This window comes from Protobothrops mucrosquamatus, unplaced genomic scaffold (genome assembly GCF_001527695.2).
Source record: "Protobothrops mucrosquamatus isolate PMUCROS unplaced genomic scaffold, P.Mucros_1.0 scaffold_270, whole genome shotgun sequence".
Lineage (NCBI taxonomy): Eukaryota > Metazoa > Chordata > Lepidosauria > Squamata > Viperidae > Protobothrops > Protobothrops mucrosquamatus.
Genome location: NW_015386346.1, coordinates 594,903 through 614,313, shown reverse-complemented (window position 1 = coordinate 614,313; position 19,411 = coordinate 594,903). Strand labels below are relative to the sequence as shown.

At 39.1% G+C, this 19,411-nt stretch overlaps 1 protein-coding gene across 1 annotated transcript in view; it reads left to right on the top strand.

Annotated features, from left to right (window-relative positions):
• The first annotated feature begins 294 nt into the window (after positions 1-294).
• Positions 295-19,411, top strand: part of LOC107302554 (copine-5) — a 129,337-nt gene continuing 110,220 nt past the window's right edge. Inside the window, exon 1 of the mRNA XM_015831671.1 lies at positions 295-404. Within this exon, the coding sequence (XP_015687157.1) occupies positions 295-404 (110 nt within the window). The remainder of the gene's footprint in view (positions 405-19,411) is intronic.

Here is a 19,411-nt window from a genome sequence, read left to right as displayed (position 1 = left end):
CAATCGCGGCGTGCGCGGCGAGAGAGCGCGCGCCACCTCCAATTAGCTCTCCAAGCTCGGCTTCTCGCCGCCGCGGCGCCCAGCGTTTTATGCCCGGCTGGTGCGTGGGTCACAACGGCGCTTGAGCGAAGAAACGCGTACCGTCAAGGGAACCAGGGAGAGCGCGCCTGCTCTGCCGCCCGCCCGCCCGCTGGGCCGGGGCTACGATTAGGGCTCAGTGGCGGATTGGCCTCTCCGGCTAGCCGGCGCTCGGCGACTTGTTGAGAGGCGCCTCTCTCTCCCCGTTGCTCTCCCATGGAGGAGGACGTTCTGGACAGACTCGAGGACATGGCGTCGGTGCAGGACTTCGACCCTCTCACGGGCAGCATCCCTGCCACCAAAGTGGAGATCACGGTCTCCTGCAGGTAAAGGGAGGCCGCCGTGGTCGTCGAGGAACGGGTGGGGTTGGCGGGTGAGGAGGATCGGGGGGGGGGGAGGCTCAGTTGGAAGTAAGAGAGCGGCAAGTTTCTCGGCGCGTTAGCTGTGGCGCGCGAGGGGCGGCGGCTTGTTTGCCGCCAGTTCGAAGTTTATCTGCCTCGGCAAACCTTGTGGCTTGCGCGGGTTGGCCGCTTGGGAAGCGGCTTGGGAACTTGAGGGAGGAAAAACAACAACAACAACAACAACAACAACAACAACAACACTACGAAACGAGGTCGGGGGGAGCCCGTCTCGTGCTAGCGGCGAACTCGGATATCGCTCTGTTTGCGGAGGGGGTCGGGTTCGAAGGCTCGTTGTGATCGACCCCCTCTCTCTCTCCCCCCCCCCGCCGCCGCCGCATTCTCCTGGTTCACAAATAAGAACAAGGAGATTGCACGCACGTGCGCAAGTTCCAGGACGAGCCCGTGGGCGTGGTCTCGGGGAGCTGGCAGGTAGGGGGCGGGGCTCGTAGGTTCGGGAAGAATCTCACCTGTAGAAGTACGAACGGAAGCCGGGCCTTAATTAACCCCTTTGGATGTGCAACTTGGTGTGACTGATTAAAGTTTCCAGGAGTGACTATCCCGTTCCAAATAAAAGTGAAGCTAGCCTCCCATCTTTTTTTATATATATATATATAAATTTTTATTATTTTTGATTAAACAACAAATACAAATAATGCATCTACAAACACCACCACCAACAACAAAAAAATCTTACTCAAAATATTTCCAGATACCCCCGGCAGTCCCCGCCTTGCCTCCACCCTCATCCACTTTTCCTCTTTCCTCAACCCCACAACTTCTCCTCCTTCCTCCTACCACTCTACATCCCTTCCGCCTTCTAACCACCACATCGAGTGCAATTTGGGGAACCAGCCGGGAATATCTTCTTATTGATAAAAAATCTTACTCAAATTACTCCCATCTTATAGGTCATAGCCATGCAGTTAGTGGGGGATAGGGAAAATTTGGGTCACCGTACTACAAAAAAGATGTTGAGACTTTGGAAAAAGTTCAGAGAAGAGCAACTAAAATGATCAAGGGCCTGGAGACTAAAAAAAAAAATATGAAGAAGGGCTGCAGGACTTGGGTTTGGCTAGTCTAAAGAAAAGAAGGAATAGGGGGAGACATGATAGCGATATTCCAGTATTTGAGGGGTTGCCACAAAGAAGAGGGCGTCAAACTGTTCTCCAAAGCACCAGAGGGCAGGACAAGAAACAATGGTTGGACCAAAGAGAGAAGCAACTTGGAATTAAGGAGAAACTTCCTAACAGCGAGGACAATTATCCAGTGGAACAGCTTGCTTTCAGAAATTGTGGGCGCTTCATCACTGGAGGTTTTAAAGAAGAGACTGGACAGTCACTTGTCTGAAATGGTATAGGTCAGGGGTAGGCAACCTTGGCTCTTTTATGACTCGTGGACTTCAACTCCCAGAATTCCTGAGCCAGCATGGCTGGCTCAGGAATTCTGGGAGTTGAAGTCCACGAGTCATAAAAGAGCCAAGGTTGCCTACCCCTGGTATAGGTTCTCCTGCTTGAGCACATGGTTAGACTAGAAGACCTCCAAGGTTCTATGCTATGCTATGCTATGCTATGCTATGCTATGCTATGCTATGCTATGCTATGCTATGCTATGCTATGCTACTCTTACCAACTTTTGGGGATCAACTTTGTCAATCAACTTTTGGGGATAGGTTTTCATGGTAAGAGCTAGATCCTGAAGACCTGCTTTGTCTAAGTGCCCCATTATTTTCAGTGTTGCACATATTCTGCTGGAACAGCTGCATGTGAAAAAGGGAAAGCCTGTATGTTCAATTAAAAATGAATTCTCCCGGTCTCAAGAAGGCCCTACTTGTATCCTTGTATCTCAGCCAGCAAGGCCAGGAAAGATCTGGAAAGTTGCCCCCAATGGGATGAAGGAGCTCTGAGTTACACGAACCGGTTCTGAACTGTTTCATATGTTAAGAAAGATTGCCTGTGTGGCTCCAACAAACTTAATTTAAGGGAATATTTTACCTAGATTGTGCTGTGTAATGAACTGTGAGAGACGACCTATTCACAAATAATGAAATAAGGATGTATTTGGGGAAGAATAAAAACTCCTGAGCTATTAAACTTGCATTAAGGCATTTTTTTTATTACAGTATGCTGAATAAAAGTGGCTTTTGCAATACCAGCAGTCTACTGTTATACAAATTAACTTTAAAGCACTTTAAAATTCCAGGAAGTATTACAAATTCACTAACTGACATGGATCTAGGGCTTGTGGAAAACATATGGAGTCTTTCTGCATGGAGAGCTAATACTGAACTCTTTCTCACAGTTTTGAGGTGGAGGAATGGATGGATAGCTGGAAGTTGGTATAACATAAGTTGCTGAGGCCTGGAAAGACTGGGATATTAGCCACTCCCCACTCCAGTCATGGAAGCTTACTAAGTGACTTTAGATCGCTAGTTGGTGTCCTTTGACTCAACCTACTTCACAGGACTGCTGCTGTTAAAAAAAATGGAGGAATGGGTCTCAAATGTTCTGAGTGAAGCTCTCAACTTCAGCAATTTTAAGATGTTTGAAATCAACTTCCAGCATTTCCCTGGCAAAGTGCTAAGCTGGTGAATTCTGGAAGTTGAGGTCCAGGCAATTTAAAGTTGATGTTCTTGAGAAACGCTGACTTAGAAGAAAGACGGGATAAGAATGAAAAGGAATATTTGTACCTCAGGGTTGAAATGAGGGGTCCTTGGTGCTCTCTGAGCTTGCTTGTTTTCTTGCAGATTATCCAAACTAGGTAACATTATCAGTGCTTGGATAAGAGTCGGGAACAAAATATAAACAATAAGTAAGATATTTTGCAACCTAAATATCTCTCTTTGGAGCAATTAAGAACCCCAGATTTTTTACATATATGCAAATACTGAATATGGTTTGTGGTTTGCAGTTTAACCAGGATTGATGTTTTTGCATATATTATCCAAGATCATCTTATAAATTGCATCATAGTATAGATAACAGGTTCTCACAATTATATTTCATAGTGATAAATCCAAAACAATCCATGTCACAAATTCCCATGTTTTGGGCAGATCTACACAGCAACCTTGTCCTTGGGTGAAGAGGGCCACTATCTGTTTGCAGATAATATTTCTGTATGCTGTCACCTGTGTGACATTGTCTAGCCATGGCTGAGGCAACCTGGGAATGTCTTGGGTGCTCCTCTTGGGAAGTGGTTTTTTTTCCTGTGCTCTCTCACTTCAGAAGCTGTGTGCTGGCATTGTAGAATGTGCTGAAGTGACATGATGTGTGTTGGCAATTGATTCTTCTAGTTTCCTGTGAGACCATCTCTTCCATCTGGTTTCTGACCTGTATTTCTATCCCTCAGCTGTGAGGGAGATCAGAACCCTGGCTACCATAGCCACTTGCCCTCTCTCCCCTTTTTAAAGGAGTTGATTGTCTGGTTACCCAAGAGAATGTAAAGCCCTGAAATCGACTAGGATGTCCTTGGCTTAATGCATATAACTGGAAGTGTTACAGAAATAACTCATCTCTTGTTCCTGTAAAGCCTGCCTGGCTGGGAATGTCCTTCCCAATAGCTACTGCCACCAGGATCCCCAGTTCCTTATTTCTTCTTTTCCCATAACGTTCTTTGGGTAATTTACATTACTTACATGGATGCCCAGAGCCTCCCCTTTACTGAAACTCCACTTATTCCGTGGTACTTATCTAATGAATGTCCAAATCCAGACAACCACTAGAGAGCAGCCAAGAGATATAAAATCCCAAGTGCTTGCTGCCATCCTTTGGTCAATATAATAAATAGGCAAGCAGCTGATAAATTGAAATATTTTTTAAAAAATCAGTTGGCATTATAATGGGAAAGAAAACAAATGGGTGTGTGTGTGTGTTAGTAATGATTGTGCATGTCAATTAGAGGATTGAGGAGGATTTTCATATAGTGGGTACTGTTTGACAGGGCTGGAACTTCAGCTGAGAGAACATCTCGGTTTGAGTGTTGTGCATTCAAGCTGTGCAGAGAAGAACACAGCACAGAACCTTCTGGTTGCAGAGTAAAAACAGCAAACCCTGGGGCAGAGTGGTTTCTGCTGGCTCTTGAGGCAGGAAGAGTGCTGTGTTGATGTAATCTTCCAACCTTTTACATCCCTCTAAATACCTCTGCTGTATAAGGTATCTTATGGGAAGGTCAGTTTGGTACACACCTTTTTGGAAATAACTGTTGTTGAGTTCCATAGGACACCTTCCTAACAACATGGGTAGAAATCTATCGATTTAATGTGAAATTTACAAAGGAAAGGGAATTGTCACCAACCTTCAAGCAAAGTCTACATTCTGGCACTATTCATTCGGACAAACAAAAAAAGTCATGAAAGAATGAACAGACTCAACCTGCTTGGTTTATCTCAGCTGATGAAAAACCCTAGATAAACGAAAAGCTTGCATACTGTTTTTATGGTATTTTGGTTGGATTTCAGGTGAAGGAGTGAATGGATGCTTCATACAACCAGACTAGTCAGATTGCATGGGAAAAGAGGATGAGAAATTGAGAGAAGACAGTGCAGTAGGGACAGAGAAGTCACTGTAAGATTATGCATTCAAATATAAGCTTGTATATGTGATATATTCCATGTGAAAGTGTACATCTACATACCATAGAAGAAACATCCTTTTTCACTCCCTGCTAGTTAATTGATTTGGAAAAAGAAATCCCATTTCAATGCTAATATTCAACCATTTTTATCTTGACCCAAATACATTCCGTACATGGAGTTTTTGTAATTCTTTTTTCCACAGATAGAAGTGGAAGAGTTCTTTTGCAGACAGATTGGATTCAGAATATTTTTAAAGCAGTAGGCCAAATAATTTCTTTAGATAATCAGAGCTGCCTAATCCATTTGACAACTTCAGTACCTCTATTTGCACTGACGCAAGCAAACATAGTGTTTGTGCTACATTTTTGTGACTTGGGACCTCCGTCTGTTAGTTTGTTAATGAAAATATTCCAAATAGTGTAGGAACTTGTGAGTAGTTCTAATTTTTCCCCTTGCATTGAAATTCTTTAAGGAGTATGACTTCTTGGATCTTACATTCAGTCTGAAGTATTGCTTTTCTAGGTGTTGGCTAATTGGGTATAGTTAGCAGGGTCATTATGAAGTAAGCAGTGGATTGAATCATATGCAATCATGGTTTTTAATAATTTGAACAAAATGGAACGAATGCTTTCCATCCTGAGTCACCCACGTTCATTCAACCATCCTTGCCCTGCTTTCAAATGGAGAGAACTCTTCTGAATAGGGCAGTAAGACTATATTCAACACCATGAGGTGATTGTGCCTCGTGCTTCACTGCCTATCTGGGGGCTGAATTAAGGTGGTTTGTTGAATCAGCACAGTTGACCAACTTCATATATCATTTTAAAACATAGCACATGTTTTCAAATACTTATGTTACATTCCCGTATTAGTCAGGTTTCGGTTGTTTTGATTTAATATGCTGTGTGGACACAGTCATTTTATTTATTAAATTTGTATGACCACCATCTTGACACATAATTCTGGATAGCTAACAATCAAATTAAAAATATCCAAAATAGCTATTAAAAAAAGCAATGTAAAGCAACATTAGTGATCATGAGTAGATCCTCACAGTTTTTGCTATGGTTTAAAATGCGACTTTCTGAAACACTTTGGGTGCCTCCTTTTTTTCCACTAACTCTAAACAGGACCAGGACCAGGACCATCCTCTACTTTTTCTACTTTAGGAAAGGAAGTTCTTCCTTAAGCTAAACCTTTTCAGTTTGAGTTGTGATTTTAAATATAGTTACAACATTTTAATGTTTTATTTTTACCTTTAGCCAACTTAGATGGCCTATGAATGGAACAGGAGCAGTCCATCAATAATAAAGAATATTTAATTGTCCATTTGTTCAAGTTATACGGCTATCTAAATGCATATATCATTGTCCTTTCCTGCAGAAGAGTAACATTCAATATTTGATACATTTCAGGGTAGGATCCATATAAAAGTGCACCCATGTTCTGTCCACCCACTGCAATTTTCAGAAACTGAATCTTCCTATGCTGCTTAAAACTAAAATTCACTGGACTACCATCACATATCACAGAACAGCTCAGACAATGTAGCTTTAGTGTCACTAGTAAAATCCCTTTGGTTGCTTAACTATATGTTGACCTCAGCTGTAGCCCTACAGCCATAAATTCTAAATTATTGTAAGAGCAAGTTGGCAACTTCCAAATTGCCTTCCCTAAAGAATTGCATCATAGCGTGAAGCTATTCTGTTACAAACATCCTCCAGCATTTAACTTTATGCCCACAGTGGAACTGCAAATGTACAAGCTGCCTTTTACTACATGAATTTGCATTCAATTTCAGAGCTTGAATTAGGGTTACAGCAGGGGTCCCCAACCCCCAGTCTGTGGACCGGCACTGGGCTATGGCATGCCAGAAATCGGGCCACACAAGCAAGCAAAACCTCATCCAGGGAATGCAGGCAGCACAGGGAACCATGCCTTCTCCGTTCTATGGAAAAAACCTCAATAGAAGTTTTGAAGCAAAATAACCCAAATTTTTCTTGGCTTTTGTAAAGACAAATTCAAGATAGATGGCGAATTGATAAAAAGATTATTTTTGTTATGGAAGATGGGAATTTTTTGAAGCAAGTAAGAGATGGTGCTAAAGGACATATTAAAAGGATATATAATGTTTTATTAGAATTGGACTCAGAAACTGAATTAGTTAAAGATTGTATGATTAAATGGGCTCAAAATATAGGAGAAACAATACCTATGGATACTTGGGAGTTAATCTGGGTGAGAAATGTGNAGTGTTGGAGGTGTGGACATCCAGATGCAACTTTTTTTCATATGTGGTGGACTTGTAAGGTTATTAAGGCCTTTTGGATACAATTGTGGTGGAACTTACAGCAAATCTTTAAAAAAAGGATTATCTTTCTCCCACAGTTGTTTCTTTTAGGTATTGTGCAAGATTTAGATGCAAAAGAAATAAATTTGATGCTTTACTGTTTAACTGCTGCCCGTTTGCTGATAGCCCAAAATTGGAAGAGCCCAATTCTGCCTACAATGGAAGACTGGAGATTGAAAGTTTCGAATCTTGCTGAAATGGCAAAGATTTCGGCTTATCTGAAGAACTACTCGAATGAACAATTTTTATCAATATGGAGAAGATGGATTGTTTATATCCAAAAGAAGCATAGAGTGGTAGAATACAACTTAGGTTTTTAGATTTTCTTATTTTGTTTACTCTTTCTATCTTTTCATGTAGATTAAGATATTTTGTGGAGTTAGAGATATTAGTATTTGTTTATTTATATATGAATATTATCCTGGGATTAGGTTTGGGAAGTCCGGGGGGGGATTTTATTTTTTATTGTGTTTATGCTTATGATTGTTTTTTATGATGAAAAATAATAAAAATCTCTTTGGGAAAAAAAAAAAAAAAAAAACCTCTCTCCCTGGTGCCCAAAATGTTGGGAGCACTGGTTTACAGCAATGAGAATTCATTCATGTTTGGGTAAACTGATGGCATTTACATTGTACTACAGTTCATGTGTAGCTATGGGATACTCGGTGAAGAATCCAGTTAGAATATTCTAGGGTCTTGTCAACAATTGGCTAAGTCCAGGGTTTCATACATGGATAATGAAGTTGAGCAGAAGTCTTATATTTTGCTACCACTTTACTGATTGTCTTCAGCCCAGATGTTTTAAGGAGAGTATATACCCTTTCGAAGTGCAAAATGCATGTACAAAATTCCCTTTAAGCAAGAAGGCATTGCTCCGCTGTTCTGTAACTAAGAACTAGCTCAGATATTGTTAGTTACAGACAAGCCTATTATGCCTGAAGCTCACTCTTCAACTTAGCAGGATTCCCACACCTGCTAAGATTTTTGTGTCTGTTTCGGGGAGCCAAATTAGAAGTGGCAGTTAATTGTGAGAATGTATTTAACCTGCACTTTAAAAAAAGTAAATGGCAATTTCAAGGGAGCCTGGGACCATTTATGTTCTATGGTCCAAACAGAGTTCTTGATTTAGAAAGCTATAGGGAGCAATTGATATCCCAGCTGAAATAACATAAAAGAGTTGATGAACTAGATTAAGCATTTAAACCAGAGAATCCCAGTTGCCACATTCACACATCTCGCATTTTCCCTGCATTTACTCAATTCACCTAATTTGCAGACACAGTGAACCACAAACTTAAAGGGGCGAGTTTGGACAGTATATATCAAGCTTTGCGGCTTAACAAGTTTGTGGTTCGTTGTATGGCACAAAGGCAGTCAGAGGTTCACAGTTCTGAAAAGCTTTGAGTACAAAGATGATCAATTTTTTAGCACTGAGGATCCTTCAGCTTCCATGCTTATGAAGGCGAGGTGTTTCATTCAAACCTGCATCAATCTGAATTGGGGAAAAAGTACTGATAATCATTCCTTCTGTGCAACTGTTAAAGCAGGGTTAAGCCTTTTGTGGTCTCACAGCCACACAAAATTTCCAGATTCTTTCTGTCTCTGTTTATGTATTCTTTAAAATCCCTGACTGCACCGCTGAATTTAACAATTCTTGTCATTTTGAGACAGGAAGCCCATGAAAACTAGTACTATAAAATAAAACTAGATAAAATTTCTTTCTTTCTTTCTTTCTTTCTTTCTTTCTTTCTTTCTTTCTTTCTTTCTTTCTTTCTTTCTTTCTTTCTTTCTTTCTTTCTCTTTCTTTCTTTCTTTCTTTCTTTTTTTCTTTTCTTCCTTCCTTCCTTCCTTCCTTCCTTTCTCCAACCCTGCCCCAAACCCAGATAGTTTCAGTTCCATCCTGTTGCATGTCATGGTCCATTCATTTTGCATCACCCTTTTGGAGCTTTTGCCCCCACCCCCCACCCCTCAGCTCATTAAGTGCATAAAGAAGCTGTCTGCCAAACATTTTCAGCCCTGTTAAAAGGGGCCAGATATTGAAAGCCTGATAATCTTTTTCCATAATTCAGCTATATTGTATTACCCATATGGAAAACCTCTGAGATCTAGTCCATTATTGATTGCTTTGGCTTCTGACAGCTCCCAGAGGTATAGGAAGATATTTTCCCAGATCTGCCCCAGGAGTTTATATTATGGACAAGATACCTGACTTTGGATGGATGTGCTCTGCCAGTGCACAGTACTGTGGGTTTCCCGAATATGCCTTTACTTTTTTTAAATACTTCCATCTATTTGGTTGTGATTGTCTCTCCCCTACCCCAGCATTTGCACCAGAACTTTGCTAAAATATTTGTGTGGCATTTATATGCTTGTTGATTCTTTGATATGAAGATTGAAGCTGTGCAGAATTACAGAGTAGATATGAACAATTGATGAATTTCATATTCAAACAGTTTCAGAACCCCTGGTGAATAGTATCAGAGATTAATATCTTGTTATATTGTTTAACTTATCACTTTATCCTGAAAACTTCCATTGGCTTTTCAGTTTGTAATTGTTCCCCTTCCTCATTATTATCTGAAAAACAAAACAAGTTGGAGTGAGTGTCTCCTTAGTAACCCCTTTCCTAAAAGCAAATTTAAAAACTCCCATTCATTTATCTGTCATCAGTGAGTACCTAATGGAGTTTTGTGGCCCCCATGGCCCTACTGTTTGTTCCAAGGTATCCTTTTAGATAATTGTCTCTTCCATGTGCTTCAGTTCTTTCAAAACCTGAAAAGGTTTTAAAACAGATCCATGCCTACGCATCCTTTTTCAAGGGGAGACTATGAAGAATTGAGGCAAATGGAGATGGCAGGAAATGAATCCATAGGCATTATTGACATATTAAAAATAAATCACTAGGAAAAGAGAGGTAAAACACTTTCTCACAATTTAAATATCACCTATTCACTGAAAGATCTATCTTACATTTCAATATTTAATGGTAGCATTCCTGGCAGCTAACGACTGAATCAGGTACTTGTATTGATTTTATTTATATATTTTAGGAAATATGGACAATAAAACTGTAGCAGTTCTATGATTTTTTCCAGTTTCTTTAAAAACTTTCAGCCAAAATGGTTGTCTAATTGGGTCCTATAATTAAAGATGGCAAAATATGGTAGTTTATCTGCAACTCCACCAATACAGTCTGTGGGAGGGTTATATAATTCCATATATAAATTTATGATACAGTTGTACTTGGAATATTGTGTGTAGTTGTACTCATTGTCAACAATCTTATTGCAGAGCTGTAAAAGATGCAGGCAAGGACAACTAAAGCGATTAAGAAGCAAGGGCAGTTTTCCTGTGAGAAAAGACTGCAATCTTTGGAGCTTTTCAATTAAGGAAAAAGGAATCATGATGAAGTTTTTTAAAAACATGGGAAGAAATTTTTTCCCCAGTCAGGGCACCTCCAAGATTTATGGACTTCATTTCTTATAACTCCTCAGATAATCTGGCTATTACTGACAATTCTGAGAGTTGAAGTTTTCTGGATCTGGAAGGTGCCCAGGTTGAAGATTGTGGGCAGTGTTTTTTTTTCCCTTCCCTTCCCTAATATTAAAGCCAGAGGAAATCATTTATATGATTTGGATAAGAATATTAGTGAATCAAATTTAGAAAGTCTCCAAGAAAGAACGTTTAATCATAGATCAATGAAACAAAGGATTTGGGGAAGAAAAGGTTAAAAGGCTTCGTTTCTTAGCCTAAATCTGAGTGAAAGTCAGGAAATGCCTCAAAATGAACAGTGTTAGAATCATCATGCAGACATGCTTAAAAAGAAAGGTGTCTGCAAAATGACGGAAATACCCTTAAACAAGTCTCTGTGCATATATTTCAGCTATTGCGGACTAAAATTTTATGCAAATCACTGTCAGGAAAATAAAAATGGATAAATACTGTATGCTTGAAACAAGAATGTATAATAATTTTAGTGAGAAAGTGACTTTCAGTTTATCTCTTCATAGATCTCTGGAACTAGCCACAAAAATAGTACAGTAGAGTAGGAAGAACTCCAAATGGTGAACTATTGCTAAAGCTATTGTCATTCTTCTTACTCGCATCTAGTTCAGATAGGTTTTACAAGCCTTGATGTAGAAATGTATTAGTAATTTGATTGTCTGAAGGCTGTCCAGTGCTAAATCAACTTGGTAGTCTTTTGATATGATTTTTGCCCATTTTAACTGCAACAGATTTGTGCTCTAAGAAAAGGAAAGGAAGACACTTTTTGCCTCAGAGAATGAAATACTGTAGACATAAATGCTGTGCATATAAAGCCCCAAGAGATTCATCTTAACGGAAGTGTAGCAATATATTTTAAAAAAAATCCCAAGTGCTGCTATGAGCTGCTAAACTATTAGCTAAAATAAAAGTATATGCATGGGTTTGTTTATTATACAGTAATTGCTTACCATCCATTGAAATTAAATATGGATGTCCTAGCTGCATGTGATGGGCTATACAAGATTTTTCTCATATTCCTAAGAGTGCCTAAAATTCCTAAGAATGGCTAAAGTCCATTCTTTCTACAGCATTTATTCTGTAGTTAGTCCTACGTCCATGAGAGTAAAAGAGGAGAACAGATCGCAGGAGAAGCCAAGATGAGAATGTGCAGCTAATCTATTCAATATTATCATAATATAATAAAAATGCAAAATTCAACAGAGAGAGGCTATGAATATAAATTCCAGCCTAGAATGTATAATCCACAGCCATAATAGATGGCAGTGATAAATTATATTTGATTTAGTAGCCCTAAAATAACAGTTCATTCCTGTAGTGGCAAATAAACTCAGTGCTTGGCCTTTTAACACACGTAAAAGCAGAAGTCAGTTGTTTTGGCACGCCCTCTGTGTTCTGCTTAGAACTTGGTTATATTGTGATTATATTGCTGCTTCCAGTTTTGTATTGATTAAATGTGGTCTCCCAGCTCTTTTAGCTTTTAGGATGTGCAACTGTAAATGCCCATCTGGTAGGGTCAGGGCACTGATCAGTGTAGTTGAAAGTGTCCCGGGGATGAGATGTTACTTACATATCTTTTGCACTTAGTATCTCTGATTCTCCAAGTTGGTCAGAATCTAAGCAGCAGACAGTTTTGGGAACCATTTTCTAGTGAAAACAGAAATAATCTATTAGAATATTTTGCACATTTAGTATATTTTGTACATTTGTTTGGGTCATCTTTACTGAAAGCAAATAGTTATAATTGGAAAAGTACAGAAAGGGGCAACCAAAATTGCGTTTTTTAAATATAAACAATGGAGCACATCAAATCTTTCTGAATCCCTTTTCTAAAAATCAAATCATAGTTCCAAAAAAAAATACATGCCACAATTTGAAAGAACAAATTAAATATTAATATAGGCTATGGAATGAGATGAGATGTTTCACATATCATATAGATTTGTTATAATAAGGTGTATTAATGGTCAGTATAGATCTTTTAGAAGTTTAGAAAAGGCTTTTCCAGTTTGGTGTCTTCCAAATGTGTTGGATTCAACTTGTATCTGTCCCAACTTGCATTTCCATAAGTGGTGGATTTCATTCAAAGGGTTTAAGTCTATGACAGCCCAATTCTATTTTGAATTGCTTATTTGGAAATCAAGTATATCTCAGAGACTTATTCCCAGTTAAGTATTTATAGCATCATAGTCTGATAAACCTTGTTATAGGTTCTCTGAGTACTAGATGCTAAGTCCCTAATACTGAACTGCTTTGTTTCACAAGGGAAACAAATTAACTACGGTTATCCAATATGAGATGCAAACATCTAGATGACCTCTGGATGGTAGGAGAGAAAGAGAGAGAATAACTGTAAAATAACTCAAGGTCAACATCTTCATGTCTGGCTTATGTATTCCTGGAAATTTTTAGCTGACATCTTGCTGGGAATGTAGTGATCTGGCAAGGGAATGCTTACAAGGCTAGCCTGATAGTATCTCCCGCATTATGTAAGATATGATGCAGAACAGGGATTTTTCCCTGTGCCCACTTCTTTTTATACTCAAAGTATATGAAAATTTGTGTGAACAAGATAAACTCTGATGGGACTTTGTAGGAGCACCTGAAATATACACTATACTTGTGTGTGTGTGTGTGTGTGTTGCTGTTTTTAATAGGTTAAGGAGGTGCTGAGCAAACATCTTATGTTTAAATGACCACTTTTGCCATTTTTATTGACGTGTATTGTTTTTGATGAGAGGAGACATGTGTTAAAAAATTCAGAATTAAAATACAGGATTAGATGCAGAAATCTGCTGTCTCCATAATTCATTAAACTCGGATTTACATTTTTAAATTGTAAGAGCACCTTTGCCACAACCCCCCCCCCACCCATCAGTTTGTTGAAAATCCATAAAGTTTGCATCGCTCAATTTTTTTTCTTTTCTTTTCTTTTCCTCAAGGGAGGTATCAGAGGGCATTTTGATGCTTAACATTTGTAAATCCTCTGATATATTTATTTCAAAGCACTTCAGATGCCTTATCTAGCTCTTAATTTTTGCAGCAACCCTGTAAGCTGTCTTCACCTTAACTTTCTTTGGTATAAGAGAGAGGGAGAGAGAAAAAAATACTTCCAGGCTTTTAAGATTCTGTTATTATAGCCTATATCAATAACATAAAGTTTCAGTATTTCTTGTGGAGTTTGTTTCCTGACCTGGTCTACTTTAGGGCTGACACTATTTAGAGAAGTTACCTGAGTTTAATTTTTGGACATTTCAAGGAGAATCATAGAAATCAGTGCAATAATATTTCTGTGAAACCAACAAAGTATATACTTCCCTTGGAACTTGATTATTTCTTGGATTTTTTAATCTTCATGGGTCAGACTTGGATTAAATATAGAGGGGCATCTGATTTTGTCACCAACTGTTCTTACCAGTTGACAAGTTTCATCTCTTATTACTACAGATACTCTGGCCACTTGGGGAGAGGGAAAGCACAAAGGAATTAGTAGTATAGCAAATAGATTGGTTAGCCTGGTGAAGAAAAAGAAAATCCTACTAGATCTTAGCAATCCGTAATGATTAATAATAGAGGAAAGATCTCCTGAACTTTATCTTGCTTAAGGACAAGTAGTGGTGGTACTCTATACATAAATCGCTCATACAACATATGTCTTTGAGCTTCAGCTTCCTGCTTCTCTACAGATCATTGACAAGATGATGGAGGACTAGTTGGGGGTTATCCTGGAAGGTTAAAAGAATGCCCAGCTTTTCTATAAGCTTACCCTATTCTGAAAGTCCTCTGCAATGCTTTTCTGCTGCTGTTTTACTTTTTTTTTAATGAGTTTTCTTTTGTTCCCAAGACTTCCAGTCTTCATTTCCATGTGATATATTAAGTCATGGCTCCTGCTTATACTGGGCTGCATGGCACAGATGAAGATAGACTGAAAGCACTGTTACAGGAGAAAATGCTTGGCTAAAGGGAGAGTCTCATTAACTGAGGAGTCCTTGAGGGAGTAATAAGCACAGCTTCAGTCCTCTTTCAAGTTGTTTGGTTTCTGAAAGGAAGCAAAAGGTTGAGATCCTAGCATGCCTATGGGATGCCTGACAAATTATCCAGTCTAAGGTTCTTTCTCTTTAGTACAAAGGAATCTGGATGAAAGCAGGGTGATTTACCCTCTGATAATCTCCCAGATTCCTGGAGCAATTGAGAATGCCAAGCATGTTACGAGGGCTCTGCTTTTGGAATTACTATCTCTTTACAATTGAAAAACAGACATCAGAAGTCCGATTGGGGTTTTTTTTTTTAACACAAGGAAATATTAAAAGTAAGGGGCTAATTTCTGTGCCAGCTTTTGGCATCAGAAGCATTTAAACAGAATTCTCCAAGGATACTCAGATTTCCCTCTGCATTCTTCAAGAGATATTAATCCCTTCCATCCATTGCGTAGGACCACATGTGCTGTCAAGACAAAACATATAACTTGAAATGTGCTTTCTTGGTGTTTTATTAGTGTAGCTACCATACTATTCCAGCATGAAGAGTATTTCAGTTGTAAAACCAGTAGGAGGGGATGGTTCTTGTTGCTTAGCATTAGTAAATGCAGAAATAAGAATACCTTGCTGCGTAGAAGAAATTGCATCCCAGAATATTTTTAGTTTTCTGAATATATTTGGTGATCCTGATTAATCACAGATCCTGGCTTTCTTGGACTTAAGCTTCTTGAAAAGCATTCAAAATAAACAGGAAATAAAGTAGAATGTAAGTGTCACATTTGGGAGACTTGAATTTTGGTAGTCTTGCTTTGTCATGAAACCTTAGGTGGTCAGACAGTCTCTTTCCATTTAATCCATCTTGTGGAGTTATAAAGATAGTATGGAGGATGATAACATGTAGCCATGGACAGCTGTGGAAGGCAAGAGGGGACGGTAAGAGATGTCATGAAACATGTTATATATCATTATAGACAGTGGTGGGATTCAAATATGTGAACAACCGGTTCTCTGTGTGGATGCCGCGTCTTGAAGTCCATTCTGGGCCTGGGCAACAAAAAATTAGCTACCGGTTCTGCCAATCTGGCTGAATCCTACCACTGATTATAGATGATATTAGGAATTGCCTCATTGCAATAAGGGCAGCAAAACCAGTTTGGTTTAGTGGTTAAGGCGCCAAGCTAGAAACTAGGAAACTGTGTTCTAGTCCTGCCTTAGGCATGAAAACTAGATGGATGACTTTGGGCCAGTCACTTTCTCTCAGCTCAAGCCATCTCACATAATTGTTGTTCTGGATAAAATAGAAGGAGAGAGGAATATTAGGTATGTTCACTGCTTTAGTTATTTATAAAAGTAATAAAGGTGGGTTTTAAAAAAATCTTTTAAAAAAATCAATATTTCTCTACCCTTAACTGTAGTTCACTGATAGCAGTACAACGACCTTATTTAGGGTGATCCCATCCCTACTAGTCAGTGACCAGGTCTAGAACCATCTGCAGGGCTGTTGTGAAGATTATTTTGGATATTTAGTGGATAACATTGCTCAGGTCTGCTCCAAGCTGGACTCGACCTGGGCAGATCCAGGTGAGGTGCCTGGGACACAATCTTATGGTCTGATCTGGGATGAGTGTGAACATGGTACAGAATTCTCTGTGCTGTAAGCCTGGCCACCTGTTGGTTGGATACAGATCCCTACTGAATCATGAAAGCAGCCAGGAAGATGACCTGTATGTGGGTCCATGCTGTGGTGTCAGCTTCTTTGAGGGAGGAATAATGCTTCTAGCCTTGAAAGAGGCAATGCTACATCCATTTCTCAAGAGGCCAAGCTTGGACCAAGTAGTCTTTTTTAAATATAATTTTTTTACTGAATAAATTTTTAATGATTAAAAACAATACAAATATTTGAAAAGAAAAAAAAATAAAGAATTTGAATAAGTAAGAAAGAAAATAGAAAAAGAAATAGAAAAGAAATAAAGAAGCAACTGATCTTTTTGACACCAGTTATAAATGCATTTTAAGTTTCACCCTCCCTCTCTAAGGTTACATCAAAGTTTCCTTCTTTCCATGAGTTATCTTTTCTAATATTCAAAACCATAAATCATAAGTTCGTTTTTTTTCTTTTTTCATCTTTTATTCTCCATGTACTTGTTCTAGCAACTCTCGAGAGGATAACCATTTTTCTTTACCTACTGTTTCTTTCTTGTAAAATGCTTCTTATGCTGAAACCCGTAAAGGTGTTTTCAGGCACAGTCTGGACTTATATCTGTTCCACATTCTTAATATGATACTTCTAATATTCTGAATCTTAAAATTACGTTAACCTTAACTTTATTAGACCATAGAAAAACCATAATCTTTAAACCTCATATTGTGCCCTTCCAGTCTTCCTTGTTCTTTTGCATCTTGAAGCATTTTATATTTAACTCTTAGTTCTTTCTCCTTGCCATTAAAAATTAGATATATCTTTCTGCCATTGTTTAAATGGTACATCAGTTGTCATTATAGGCATTGTTTGAAATAAAAAAAAAACTCTCCCAAACAATGACAATTGTAGTTTCTCCTATCTTAACATGTTTCTCTTGATTTTATTCCATGTTTTAACATAATTATTCTGGTATAACATACAATTCATGTTAGTTATAGTAATACCAAAGTATTTAACCTTTTCTCAATCTTAAAACCATTTTTCCATCAATTCCATTTGCTTTTTGATGTTCATATTTCTTACTAATATCTTTGTCTTTTGGTTATTAATGTTAAGGCTAGCTAATAACCCCAACATAATTTTTTCCATTAATATTTCTATTCCTTCCAGAGGATCTTCCAAAATAATTACAAGGTTGTTAGCAAAAAGCCTTTAAAGGGTAAGTTTCTTTTATAATCTTCACTCCAGTAATAATCTCATCTTGCCTTATATTGAATACTTCCACAGCTAAAATAAATGGCAATGGTAACAAAGGGCATTCTTGCCTGATCCCTTTCTGTATCTCCAGGGTTTTGGTAATTTGCCATTCACAACTATCTGTGCCTTTTGTGAATATAAATCCATGTTACCCATTCGATAAAATTCTCACCAAAGCCTGTATCTTCCAAAGTTTTAAACAAAAAAGTCCAGATCAAATTGTCAACGGCCTTTTCTACATCAGGAAAAATCAGTGCTGCTTGCTTTCCATTATGTTGTTTTAAATATATCCAATACATTTCTAATATTGTCCCTTAGAACCAGTGGTCTTGAATGATGGGACTTCTCCTTGCTGAGAAGTTGGTTGGATTGCCATGTTTAGAACCCCGGAGGAAGCAGATTATCTCAACTTGTTTCAGTCAGGTTTCAGGACTGGATTCAGGACAGAGACAATCTTGGTTATGCTTGTTGAAGACCTTTGGCAAAGCTGGGATGGAGGTGATCTATCCTTGTGCTTCTTGATTTCTCAGCTGCTTTCAGTACCATCAACCACAGTATCCTTCTAGACTGGCTCTGGGCAGTTGGAAACTGAAGGCAACATCTTGCAAAAGTTCTTTTCCTCTCTTCAGCTTCGGTTTGCAATAGTGATGGTTGGGGATGGAGAGATCACTCTCCAGGTCCCTCTTTTGTGGTATTCCACAGGGCTTAATGCTCTCTCTATTCATCTTCAACATATACATGAAACAAAGGGTGAAATTATCTGCTGGTTCAGTATCATGATGATGATAATCAGTTATATCTTTTAACCTTAGACCAACTAAGTGCATCTATCAAAGTCTTGTCCCAATGCTTACATACTTGAATGGGGAGGAATCCTCTAAATCAGTGGTGGTGAACCTATAGCACGGGTGCCAGAAGCGGCACTCAGAGCCCTCTCTGTGGGCACGCGCACCACTGCCCCAGTCCTAGGCCTTCAGCTGGGTTTTATAAAACCTTTTCATTTTAGGCCTCCACCGCCATGTGCAAAAAAAACAACAACGTTCAATTTCAACTTCTTGTGGGAAGAAAAAAGATCTTGCAAAGTTGGAATTGATTGATTGAACTTTTTAGTTCCCCCCAGTCTGCCGTTACCACTGCAGCCACGCCCACCCAATTGGCCATGCCCACCCAATTGGCCACACCCACCCAATGGGCCACACCCACCCAATGGGTCACACCCACCTGGCACTCGACGATGCATAAGTGGGTTTTGGGTTACAGTTTGGGCACTCAGTCTCTAAAAGGTTCGCCATCACTGCTCTAAGTTCTACAAAGACTGAAAAGCTGTGGATATTAATGTCACCTAGTTCTGAGGAAGTTCCAAGTTTAACCTTGAGTGAGATTGCACTTCTTTATTCAAGGGTAGTGCACAATCTGGGGGTCTTCTTGGACTCATCGTTCTAACTTGAGCTCTTGCTTGTGCTGTCTCCAAGAAGGTCTTTGCCCAGCTCCATCAGTACACTAGTTGCATGCTTTCTTGGATCAGGAGGCCCTTCAGACAGTGGTTCATGCCCTAATCACCTCAAGGGTCAACTACTGCATTGTGCTGTATAAGGGAATACATACTGTATACCTTGAAGTTCACTTGGC